The sequence below is a fragment of the Mytilus californianus genome, unplaced genomic scaffold (assembly GCF_021869535.1).
Source record: "Mytilus californianus isolate M0D057914Y unplaced genomic scaffold, xbMytCali1.0.p SCAF_6, whole genome shotgun sequence".
Taxonomy (NCBI): domain Eukaryota; kingdom Metazoa; phylum Mollusca; class Bivalvia; order Mytilida; family Mytilidae; genus Mytilus; species Mytilus californianus.
The window spans coordinates 4763738-4777440 of record NW_026262712.1 but is presented as its reverse complement, the minus strand read 5'-3'; the positions used below and the strand labels follow the sequence as shown (position 1 = coordinate 4777440).

At 31.3% G+C, this 13703-nt stretch overlaps 2 protein-coding genes across 6 annotated transcripts in view; one reads left to right on the top strand and one right to left on the bottom strand.

The window, feature by feature from the left end:
• LOC127706052 (uncharacterized) overlaps nt 1-13703 on the bottom strand; it is a 317740-nt gene that overhangs the window by 121486 nt on the left and 182551 nt on the right. The window lies entirely within an intron of this gene.
• The window catches only part of LOC127706053 (uncharacterized), a 29024-nt gene continuing 18716 nt past the window's right edge, over nt 3396-13703 (top strand). Inside the window, exons 1-7 of one of the 3 annotated variants that reach the window (XM_052210464.1) lie at nt 3396-3601; nt 4602-4832; nt 7050-7124; nt 7758-7862; nt 11340-11450; nt 12041-12195; nt 13035-13080. In XM_052210464.1, coding sequence (XP_052066424.1) covers nt 3521-3601; nt 4602-4832; nt 7050-7124; nt 7758-7862; nt 11340-11450; nt 12041-12195; nt 13035-13080 — 804 coding nt within the window. In that variant the 5' untranslated portion in view covers nt 3396-3520. Of the gene's footprint in view, nt 3602-4601; nt 4833-7049; nt 7125-7757; nt 7863-9203; nt 9236-11339; nt 11451-12040; nt 12196-13034; nt 13081-13703 lie in introns of those variants that run through there. The other 2 variants (XM_052210465.1, XM_052210466.1) reach the window with 2 other exon arrangements.

The window sequence follows — 13703 nt, the reverse complement described above, 5'->3', positions numbered from 1 at the left end:
AGTTCGCGTTGAGCTGTTGTAAACGATATGTTGCATGCAATAAAAAGCTTGTTATCAGATCGATGTATATTACGAACTAGCTTCGTAAATACTCATTTTGTTAGATTTGCAAATATCGGACGTTAACTTATCGTTCTCTCTGTTGTGTAATAGTTTTATTAAACTCTAGATGAGGGTCTCGATTGATGGGCCTTCATTGCTGTAGCCTTTAATTGTTACATTACGTCATCAATCAACTTACAACTTAGTACAAATGTTCCCTATAATATGATATTTCTAATTGTAATGCCAAATTAGAGTTTTTATCCTAATTTGACGGTCCGCTATAAATAGAAAATGATAGTGCGAGTGTGGCATCCGTGTACATTCTCTATATTTTTGGCAATTATTCTGTATTCTTTATTTTTGTCCAATTTTTCTCTATTCTATATTTTCGGTCCATTTTCTGTAGGTTTGGTCCATTTTCTGTGGGTTCCGCTCATTATTCTCCATAGGTCTGTAAACACCATGCAGACCCTCCTATAGGTATTATATGCCAGTAATTCATTCAGTCAATGTAAAGTTCTTTTGTTAACACCGTGTCTTATATTAACATGTTTTACAAATATGTTTATTATCGATTTATTCTAACATGTTATGTAACACAACTAATTTAAAGGTACTGAGAAACCTTATGTAAACTAAAGTACCTGTACACTAAACAAACTTCTTCTGAAAAATAAAATTAAATAAGTTAACCATACGACCTTCGATGATGGCCTTGATGACTAAAAAAACATAACGTTTCATAAGTTATAACCCTCACCGACCCGACCCACCCCAGACCATCAATGGACACAATGACATGACTAATGACGATTTTTTTCAAAGTTGAAATACAATGTATGAAATAAAGAACGGTCTTTTAAAACTCTTAGATTATCAACCAACAGTTTAGAGAGACTTTGAGTAGCACCATAACAAATCTTTCGTTTATTGACGTTAGACTCTGTTCTAGTCCTGTTTTAGTCATTTTCAGGTATCATTCCTTTCAACAAACATGGTGTATGTATTTGGAGCCATGAAAGCAACCATGATTTCTGTATATTTGTCTGATAAACACATATAACAGAACATGATTGTGCTGCTATTTCCATTTTTTTGTTCAACTGGTCTTATAGGATCTATTGTCCTTAAATGACGAATTTTATCGTTTTTTTTTCATTTTTAACTATTATTTTGAAAATTATAACAGACAGACAGAAAAGTTACACATCAAACATTATCAGCAAGACATGATTTACAAATAAGTCAGCATTGTCGAAATCGTCAGTAGACTCCTTGTTGAAATTGACAATGAGGGTCGGTTGAAAACAAAACTTTACGACAAAAGAGATGATTTCAGCTTCCCAATTGTGAACTTTCCATTTCTATGTAGCAACATTCCCGCAACGCCTGCATACGGAGTATATATCTCCCAACTGATACGATATTCCCGGGCGTGTATGTCCTATCATGATTTCTTTGATAGAGGGTTGCTGTTCACAAGGAAGCTACTAAATCAAGAGTTCCAAAAGGTCCCCATTCAAAAGCATCGATCGTAAAAAAAGGGGGTTCCAGCCCCCGGAACCCCCCTGGATCCGCCACTGGTTGGTCTTGTTCGCTGTTGTGCAAAAAGAAAAGGTAGGATGGGTGGCGACAGTTTTAACAATTGTTTTTACTAACCGACAGGATAACAAAGTCCTAATATCGAGACTACATCCGTTACGCCTGTTCGATTCCAGACTTCAATTTAGACACATGCTTATAATTATTTAGCACATTAAGTATCTAATATACAGTTTTTAGGTTCGTGCTCATGTAGGATAGAAGTAAAGGTACACATTAAATATGAAATAATGATTTACAACCTTGATTGCTTTTTACTTGCTGAACGTCTAGTTGCAAATAGTTCATACATATCATCAAGTAAGGACTATTGTTATATATATGTCTTAGGTCCTGTAAGACTGAGAATTATTTAGAGTCGATTTAGGCCGTAGCCCATATTTACATATAAAAATGCACACAGAGGCTATAAGAAATTGAAATTTGTTACTTTTTGCTCATTTCTATGCTAAGATGTCATGATACAAGAAGTTTAATTGCAAAAGGACTCTTGAATTCAACTTTTTTTTGCAGACAGTATGGTCTGATGACCAGTTTTTCACTTTTCAATGGAAAACTTGCATGTAGTTTTAGTCTCATTTGGCATATATTTGAACCACTTACTATCCTAAAGAAGAAAATTATGGTAGCATATGAAATGAATAGGGTGTACTGATCATTGTAAAGTGTTTTTTTTACAGATTTAGTGAAATATTTGTGATGTACTACAGATTTTATGTACAAAGCTCTTCACATTTCACATACATCAAACAGGCCGTTTAACCAGGGACATAAATACAAATATGCTGCACATTTCTTCTGTGATAATCTACTTTTCTCTAGATTCCAAGTTCACAAATGGTTCATTAAATTTGATTTAAGCATAGAAACACAAATATCAGGAACATAAAAAGCTGTCAGATTGAAAGTCAGCATGGCTCTTAGGCATAAAATGGAAACTGCTTTAAAATGCTTATTTTAGCCATATAATGCCAAAATGGGACATTTAAACAGAATTTCTGTCAAACAAAGATGTAAATGCTTTACTTTTATTGAGTTTGACAAATTGAAACCAGCAAACCATTCAGGAAAGTTGCCAAAGTACAGAATCTACATTTACGGAATTCCTCTCTTAGGCCCGAGAACACAGTTATTTCGTAGTGCATTTCTTTTAGACAATAAATTCAAATTAAAAAAATCGCACCTGCTCTATCTTAAAAAGATTTTTACAGTGTAATGTACTACTATTGATACAAATAATATCAAAATTATAGAAACTTCTACCAGTTCTAACTCAAAATATTGACAATTCTGTGTTAAGGGGGGCTAAAATTCAGTTTGACAGCTTCAGACATTCTAATTTTTGACCTTTTTTAACTGGACCAAATCACTACTTAACATAAAGATTCAGCACCCAAATTTTTTTAACATGTAATTTCATCCCCTTACTTAATATTTCATGCATAAAATATCAAGAAATAAATTGGGAAAGTGTATCAAAAAAAAAAGCTAGTTATACACTGTTCACACTAGGGACTATATTCGTAGACAACGAAAACCAAAGGACGATAACTGTGTCCTTGGACCATGAATGACATTGTGATTTCTCCAAAAGATTTATTTTTAATCACCGATGTTTAATACTTGTAATTAAATACCCAGCGTACCTTTATAGAATATGAACAATAATCAGTTATTATTTCATCTTTAAAAGAACTATATAGTGTACATTATTTATGTTTGAGCGAATGACATCCTTAAAAGGCGTTTAATATTCATGAATAAAACCAAGAACAATCATTTTTTTACTAAACTCAAATCAAATGCGCTAGTATTAATCATTTTTCAGTTCAGTTTCAAGTGCTCAGGAGGACAATTTTAGAGATAGTTGAATATGCTTAAATCACAAGAAATTAGAAGGGGACGGATAACTCTATCGGCTAATATTATCTTGACAGCTTCCTTAATTGCAAGAGTAAGTATAAGTTAAACATTGTTAACGGTCATTGTACTTTTTTTAAAGCTAACCATAACTAATCAGGAATATATAAGAAACTATGAAAACAAGTTAAGAAATAAATATAGATAAAGTGATTAACGCTAATGACACAACAATAAGACTACATTTAACAAAAAAACGCGTCTACAGCAAAAAAAAAAACTCTTCAATAAGATAAGAGTATTGATGCTTTATGTCGCCTTAATTTAGATACCTTATTTGAAATCATGTACTTTATTAATTGCCATGCGTCTTCATATAACCTTTTGCCTTTTATATAGTCAATATTCCATTTCATTTGTACAAGGAGAAGAGACAATCGGAATTCCAATAGACGTGCAGTGTGGCCCTCTTCTTGCGAACTGTTATTATATTGTAATGTGAATTCATACATGAGCTGGTCAAGAAATAAAATGGAAACTGAAATACAACTATATATAGAATGTCCTTTAACTAAATATTACATCTTATATTGACTGCACCGTGTCCAGGCAAGTGACCTTGCATAAAAGGATATCACAAATGTAGTTAAGACGGTCTCAACTATTTTATGATCGGTACAAAAATGAACTTGACAACAACAGAGATTATTTAGTTTTTTCGCTCTTTCCGTTCCAGCAGCGCATTCCTATATAGTATCAATTTATAATACGATATTGAAGCACTAGCATTTCCAATTATGATTTCTTCAGAAAAAGATTACTGTTTACCAGGAAGTAATTGCATTAACGGCTCCAAGGTGTAAAGTTGAAGTCATCCCCTAAAATAGTTTAGGCACGCAATTATGTTTTGGTTGACCGCTTTGAAAGATACGAGATATACGGTAATTTCTTCTTGTGCAGCTCTTGTTTGTTTAATTGCGCATAAAACTAATTATCCGTCTGGAATAAATCTACAACGGCAAAAAATTACATTGTTCTTATTTCTTTTTTAATTGTATTGTTAACCTCAAACGTAACAATTTCTTTGTTTACAGACGTTTAGCCTTGGTTTTGTAGCTATTTCAATTTACATTAAGATAGCGGAAAGTGTACTAGATGAAAATGTCATAAAAATCGTGAATATTTATGATATTTATGGAATGCCCATTGGGACAACTACGAAATGGGTTGTATTTTCCTTGATAGGTGCGTTTGTTCTGGACACAACATCTGGCGTGTTTGGTGTTTGTGGAGCTTTTTACAAGAAGCCTTACTTCCTTGTTGTGGTAAGATGTCTATTCATATATTCTATTTAATTTCAATTATTGTAAGTTGCCGAAAGCATTTAAATTCTTCGGTCAATTTTTTTTTTTAAAGACATACCTGATTTGGCACACAGATTTATAATCATATTGAATACACCAAATACTTAATTTTGTATTTTAATTTTATAAAGCATATTGTATTTGTGTACTTCAACACCTTTTTACTATTCACTGACGAAGGTACTCTAAACCGTAAATGTTAATACGATTCATATAGCCTTTTCTTACGATATATTTCTTTATAACTGCCTATCAGTCATTCTAAACACCAGACCGTATTGAATGTGATAAGTTAATATTAATAAAACTTAATATATTCGAATGCAAAATAGTATTATTCTCTTTTAAAGATTTATTGTGCATGTAAATGTAGGAAATTTGACTACATAATCAATACATATTTCTTTATAGACATTTGTTGTAAGTCTACAGAAAGGTTTTCATCAATTTCTCAAAATAAAAACATTTCACTTTATTTCAAGCTTATGACATTCGTAAATAATGTAACGCTATCTTTCCTACATTTTATATGCAATGCCTCTGATAGTCGGATCGTATTCTTTGTCATTTGGTCTGTCAATATAGTCCGTAAGGCTGTCTGTATCGAATTTGTTTTTGAACTTGATAAAAGTTAGTTTATAATTATGTTGCGGTCACAATAGTTTGAAATTTTTCACGAATGTTCATTTTGAAGTGATCTTTAAAATGTATATCAAATAAGATTTTGACTTCTATTTGCTGGTTCAGTAAATTCAGACACCAGATATTGTTAGAGAAACTTGACGTCCTACGAGTTAGAACTGCATACCCTCAAGTTGTGTTATTTTGTAACTATGAAAGTACCAAAAAAAATGACTAGTCCAACAATCCTTAGTGGTATGTAAGCCTGTCATATGCCTTTGTTTTTGTCATGATCTGTTAATTATAATTTAATAATACAATTGGGCCTGATCGTATGTGACCTTGATCTAATCCAACAGAAATCTACTTTAAGAATGTTTTTCTATTGCCATGACAAATTGGCTGATTGATGTGCTTTTTTCTCTTTTTCAAAAGAGAGGCGAAAGATACCTAAAGGACACTCAAAAGTCTAAAATAAACTGACAACGCAATTGCTAAAAAAGAAACAAGACAAACAAACAACCGTACATGAAACTCAGCCAAAAAACTAAAGACTGAGCCACACGAACCCCGCCACAAAACGGGGGTGATCTCGTGTGCTCCGGAAGGGTAGGCAGATCCTGCTCCACATGTGGCACCCGTCGTTTTGCTTATATTAGTACAAACAAGGTGATAAGTCTTATTCGGTAGGTCACATTCGGGGAAAAGGAAACGGAATTGTAGTTACGACAAATGAAACATATCCCTCGTCATCTTTGAAATGGATATTCTACAACGGTCAACCAACTTGTGATCGCACTAGTAAAACTTAGAAGGAATGATTTTAACTTCACCACTTGGAACTCTTGATTTAATTGCTTTCTTGTGAGCAGCAACCCTTTATCAAGGAAATCATGATAGGAAATACAAGCCCTGGGATATCGTATCAACTGGAAGATATATACTCCGTATGCAGGCGCTGCTGGAAATAGAAAGTTCACATTTGGAAAGCTGAAATCATCTTTCTTGTCGTAGAAAGTACCGAACTCCTAGGAAAACCCAAAACGGAAAGCCCGTAATCAAATGGCAAAATCAAAAGCTCAAACACATCAAACGAATGGATAATAACTGTCATATTCCTGATTTGGTACAGGTTTGTTTTCAGATTTCTAGATGTAAGTCAACATATCAGGCAGACTTAAGTGTATCTGTTGTTACCTTAATATCAAGTTCAATCGGATAAATACGTTCGACATAATCACCAAATTGTGAATTATGTAGTTAGAGAACATCATCTATATAGTGGAAAGTCAAGTTAAAGGATACTGCTAACTTCTTTTCTTTCTTCGTAAGAAGTTCCTGTATAAACTTACAAGGGAACAGTTCCCAATGTTTTCAATCTTAAGATGCAAGATTAGTTGTCTAAACTCTTAATCTAATAAATATATTCAAAATTGTGATATTTCAACTGAAATTGATTTCGTATAGTGATACATTTTTATTTCCTCCCCAGCCGTTTACACCTGTTCTACTGAAAGATAGATAGATAGTAACCTTATATAATACTTTATATTTCAGAATATTGTATTGAGTTCTGTCATGATAGTCATATATGCTGGATACATCACGCTCATTTCAATTGTATACTATAAGGTAACGATTTAAATTAATTTCCATGAGTATTGAAGCATATCATAAGAATCAAGCTAATGTAAATATAAGATATACATCATATGTGTACAACTGGCATAATATGATATAGTATACGTTAGGAATGATGTAAGGATACAACTATAAGTTAAGACCAATAGCAGTTGCCTCTTTTCTTCAAAAACATCAGTTGATATTACTTGAATACGAATACTAAAGTTCATGAGAAGATATAGCATTGATGTTGTTAAATGAGCAAGAATTAGCCAAAACATATATGGGTTACATTAAAAAAAATACAACAACAAAAAACGACACCGACCGTTCATCTTAAAAACATATTTGCAAAATTGAGAATAAAACAGAAAGAAACGAAACTATAATTTCCGCAGTATTTTCTTTCTCTTTCTAATCCGACACACATTCTACATTTTCAGAACCACTTATTTATATAAAAGATATAATTATCAGAGATATTAAGGAGGGTGGGATGATTCAAAATCAAAAATGCAATCGCTAAGTTTTGGGCATTGTTATGTTAATACTTGTACTTTCCCTTTTTTATATGGAAAACATTGTAAAATTACAATTTAAACATTCTTTGCTTTAGACGCTTAAATGATTTTTATTTTACAGAAGTCAGCGTTAAGTGAAGTACTTTATTCTTATGGTGAAACATACACCCATATTCTTCTTCAGAGTAATTACCAATATGATTACTTTCCGAGTTTTATGCGGAAGGTACGTTTTTTCATAAATTATCTGTAAACATGTTAACCTTCTATGTCAATGCTTCTTTTTGTAGTTCTATTGGAAGAATTAATGTTACAAAAATACAAAAAAATACAAAAAGAAAAAAAAGAAAAAAGAAACATTTAATCTTTTTAATTACATGTTAATGTTTTCCATCTGTTTTGTTTTAATATATCATTGCGTATGATAGAGAATTTTCATGGAAATGACATGCAGTCATACATTGTTTAGACTAAATCATTATTTTAAAAAAGCCCGTTCATTGTGATCATAACTAATGTAATACTGGGGAGACACGTATGTTATTGTCCTTAAAAATGAATATTTTCGCGTTGTATCTTTTGGGATATGCTGACTAAATCTTGAATCGCGCCGTTTTGAATGTGTACTTTCAAGTATGTATTAATTTAAATGATCAATCTATTTACAAATAGTTTCATGACCCGTATGCTTTCAGAGTTGCCAACATATATTATTGAAACTTGACTACATGAATGACAATGCTTTCTTAGAGTTCTTTTTCGACAACAAAAACACTAAGAAAGCATTTATAGGAGATCCCTGTCGTAAACACGATGACTATTGCTAAAAGAGAGGCGAATGTTACAAAACGGACATTCAAACTCATAATTCGATAATAAACTGATAACTCCATGTCTAAAAAAGAAAGTTATACAAGCAGACAAACAGACAAACAGACAAACAACAGTACACAACACACAACATCGAAAACTAAAGACTGAACAAGACAAACCCACCGAAAACTAGGAGTGATCTCAGATGCTCCGGAAAGGTTAGCAGATCCTGCTAATCAATATATCATGTTATCACTGTACAATTATACTGTTGGACAGATTAATTATGAGTATATTTCTTAACTGGTACACAAGTTGCTGATAATACATGGCCACTTACTTGAGCATGTTGAGATGTACAGTTTTGTTATCTAACTAAATTATATGATGTTTCTAACTTATTGTGTGGAATGTGTGTGAATTGGAAACCTATCTGTTTAAAGTGATAATTTATTATTGGAAATAAGTCAATATGCATGTTTCATTTTTCTTTTTTACTTTCTTTAATTTATCTTTTCTAAAACATAATCACATTTCGTATAATCTATTGATTAATAAATATAACATTAATTCGGTCGATCAACTCACAACCTTAGTTAAAGTCCGAACATGTAAACTTTGTGACTTAGCGACTCAGTTTACACATTAATAACTAATAAAAAAAAAATCTTAATCCTTATGAAATTAGCCCTATCATTTGTCATTTTGCTGATAGTCTCTATGAAGCAAAAGAGTTCACTTCAGAGTTATTACCAATATGATTACTTTCCGAGTTTTATGCGGAAGGTACGTTTTTTCATGAATTTCCTGTATACATGTTTACCTTCTATTTTAATGCTTCTGTTTGTAGTTCTATTGGAAGAATTAATGTTACACTACGGTATTAAAATACAAAAAAAGAAAAAAAATAAGAAAAGAAAGAAACATTTAATCTTTTTAATTGCATGTTAATGCTTTCCATTTGTTTTGTTTTCATGTATCATTGCGTATAATGGTGAAATTCTCATGGAGATGACATGCAGTCATACATTTGTTTGGACTAGAACATTATTTAAAAATACTTGAATTTAAAGATACATCTTAAACAAACACAGTTTTATGACTCGTATGCTTTCGAAGTTGCCGAAATATATTATTGAAACTTGACTACATGATTGATATTGCTCATTTAAGGTTTGTTTGACAAAAAAAACCACTGTTTAGATTTGAAAAATGATCCCTGTCGTAAACACGATGATTGCTGTCAAAAGAGAGCCGAATGATACAAAACTGACATTCAAACTCATAAGTCAAAAAAAAAACTGACAACGCCATGTCTAAAAAGGAATAAGACCAACAGACAAACAATAGTACACACAAAACAACATTGAAACTAAAGACTGAACAAGACGAACCCACCAAAAACTAGGGGGGATCTAAGATGCTCCTGAAGGGTAATCAGATCTAGGTAATCAATACATCATGTTATCACTGTACAATTATAATGTTGGACAGATTAATGATGAGTATATTTCTTAACTGGTACACTAGTTGCTGATAAAACATGGCCACATATTTGAGATGTACAGTTTAACTTTTTAACTTAATTAAATGATAATTTTTCTAACTTAATGTGTGGAAGGTGTGTGAATTGGATATTTCTCTATTCAAAGTGATAATTTATTATTGGAAATAAGTCAATTTGCATGTTTCATTTTTTTAAATTTATCTTTTCTGAGACATTTTCACATTTTGTATACTCTATTCATTAATAAATATAACATTTAATTCGGTCGATCAACTCCCAACCTGAGTTAAAGTCCGAACATGTAAACTTTGTTACTTAGCATCTCAGTTTACACATTAACAACTTATAAAAAAATGTGCTTGATCCTTATGATTCTCAACCTCATCGTTTGATATTTTTGCTGATGATCTCTATGAAGCAAAAGAGTTCACTTCGAATTTATGTTAAAATTTCTTACACAAGGTTTCGTTTTTTATTGGTATTTTGTGATGTATTTATTTTGTTGTTGTAAATGGTATTATCAATCTTTCCTTGCAAGTTTGTTAATGTCCTTCTCTTCGTTAGTGATTACAAAATTACTTTTAGAAATGTATCGTTACTGTGTTACGCGTCAAGCATTGACCTTTCCTGATCCAAACGTTGAGTTTACAACCGCACAGGCTGTCGTGATCCCAATATATTGAAAGTAGTATTAATCATTGGTGTTATCAACTATAAGTCTTTAGTCTTCAACACAGTTAAGCTTATCATTGAACTCTGTTCTTAACTGTTCCGCGGTAATTGGGACAATTCATACCATCGTAAAATAATACAATTACTCTCTTATTGAGTCTAACTGATATTTATATATCAGAATTGTCGTTGCAGTTCATAATGTATGTAATTATATCATATTTTAGTGGAATATGATTTTTTTTTATTGTTCCTTAGTGTATCCTGATCATTTCTATTTGTTATGTATTCTTATAATATCTATGATCATTTTTCAAAGATATTGGTATTTTGAAACATATGTTTGGCAGTTGGAACTTGCACATTCGTTTACATGCGAAGTAATTTCTCAAAATGGGCATTTTCTGCAAACGAAAATTAAAAAAAAAATTCACAACATCTATCGAAGCAGACAGAAAGGTTAACTACATTATAAAACATTAAAAACATGATATTTTAATGTAAACCTTTTCGTCATACCACCTGTACCAAATGCTTTTTGAAAAACAAAATACATATTTACAATATTTCAGGAAACATCTTTTGCAAAGAAACGACAGAAATAAAATGGCTTGTAAATCTAGATATGCGCTTAGGACACATACAATTTAGAAAGTATTATTGTCATTTTGATATTTTACCTGCAGTTTGTACCATTATTTTTACCTGTAGCTAGGATGTACAATAAATCATAGAACAAGCTGCTACGAGCAATATAACGAACAGTTATCAACATTTCTAGAGGCCTACTTGGGAATCATTTCAAGTTGTCTTATGTGTCAGGTATACAACAATTTATCTATAAGGCTCGAGTATAGCGAGATATATATATATAAATATATAAAGGTTTTCCATCTCTAGGCGTTCTAAATTTGAATGATAATTTACGATAAAGAAAACGAATTAAACGCATAATATTTAGGTAATTATAATACAACATACATTCTAGAAATGAAATGCGACTTCGCAATGTAAGCTCAGCACAGTTTTATTTTCTTTGCAGAATCAATAGTATCAGATATATAAACTGAGATATTAGCAGTTTGACAAATTTGGTGTTGATTAAAATCATCAGTTTTTTGGAGTCTTTTGAGAACAAAAATCCATTTAAAAACAATCCTGCACCCCAAGCATAGCACACATAGTATTATGATTACCAGTTGATGTTGGTGAGTGAAATAACAAATATTAAAAGGTACAATGAAGAAGTTAAATTCAATAAATGATGAACATATTACTCAACAATAGCGGCAAAATGATCAACTGGCACATTTACAAGCAAAGCCCTAACATACTCTGCAATAAAAAAATTCATTTTCAGATTATAATCTTAAATTATTCAACTAACCTATCAATATTAATATATATTTTAGATTATAGTAGTTGTCGCATCAGAATACACATACAGGAAATTTGAAGTAAAGGCCTCAAAAGAAAAGATCTCACGAAAACCTTATTATTTGCTACTGACAACTCAACATGGTCTCTGTCGGTCCTTATGTATCTTTGCAAGGAGAAGTTTTCAAAAGTAAGAACACGATTATCTAACCATCAGACCTTGCAGACAGATTATTGTACATTTATTCATATTGTTATAGTCAAACAATTCGGACATAAAGCTATTATAATGCAAGCACCCAATTATGCTAATATATCGGAAATTTTTTAAGAGATTGAATCTAGAATTGTTAAAAAAATGAAAATGTTTCTGATGACACTGCAGCACTTTTCAGATTATATATGCATTTTCATTTTAAATCCACCATTCTAAAGTTAATAAAGTTGTGATTTCAAAGAATTTCAAAATAATAGGGATTGTCTACCCCAGAAGTAGATTACCATACATGTATTTGGCGAAACCTTTCGAAAGTTTTGGTTCTCAGTGCTATTCAACGTCGTATTTTAATTGGCTTTTTTCATATTTTCATTACAAATGACTCCTTTTTTAGACGAAATTTGCGACTGACGTATACAATTTTAATACTGGTTTCTGTGATCAGAAAAAATACGGAACTCAAAGGAAAATTCAAAACGGAAAGTCCCTTATCAAATGGTAAAACCAAAAGCTCAAACACATCATACAAATGGAAAACAACTGTCATATTGCTGACTTGGTACAGGCATTTCCTTTTGTAAAACCTGGTTTTATAGCTTATCATGTAATTTTTGTGTACGGGACCAAAATATATCAATTGTTCCCCATTATTTTTTTGAAAATACAAAACCAAATGATTGTTTTCTTCTAATGTCAAAGGTATAAAGAATTAAGTGCATTGTTATCCTTGCTATTTGGATTAAAACCTTTTAATAATAAACAACTAAACATCTTGATCATTTTCAAATAACAGTATTTTACATTTAATTTAGGTCAGTCGCTACATCAGTTGCCGTTGTTATCAAGATCTGTCTTTTGGTAAGTAGATACATCTTATTTCGGTATAATTGATAAAATGTTAGCTATAAACACAATTCTGAAATCAAACTAAGCCCTTGAAAACATAAGCCTATATTAATGAACCTCTTATGAACCATTATTTAAGCCACGATTTGAATAAAAAAAAAAAACGCGTAATAAACATACTACATGAAACAGCAAAGCTATACCAGAAGAACAGAAAACACATTTAACAGTAAACAGACGGTATTTCCCAATTAACAAGTGTATACACCATATATCAACGTATTGCACCGTTAAAATATTCAGAGTTTTTCTCTTTTTTGTCATTTAAAATACAAAAATTAACAAAAAATGTATAAAAATTAAAAAAGAACAAAGAAGCAGTGGAGTAAATTCCTTAAAGACATTAAGCAAATGACACGACAAGATAACGAAATATCTATAAGAATATATATTGTCCGTTGACAAAGTAAATCATATAAATGCACTGATAAAAAAAGAATTCAAATGTATGCTGTGAAATTCAGATAATGTTTTATTTTATTTATTTGAGAAAGTTTAGTCTGTCTTAACCATGTTTATAACATTGCATTTGTATTTCCGCTTACCATTCTAATTTTGTGAAATACATATTTGTA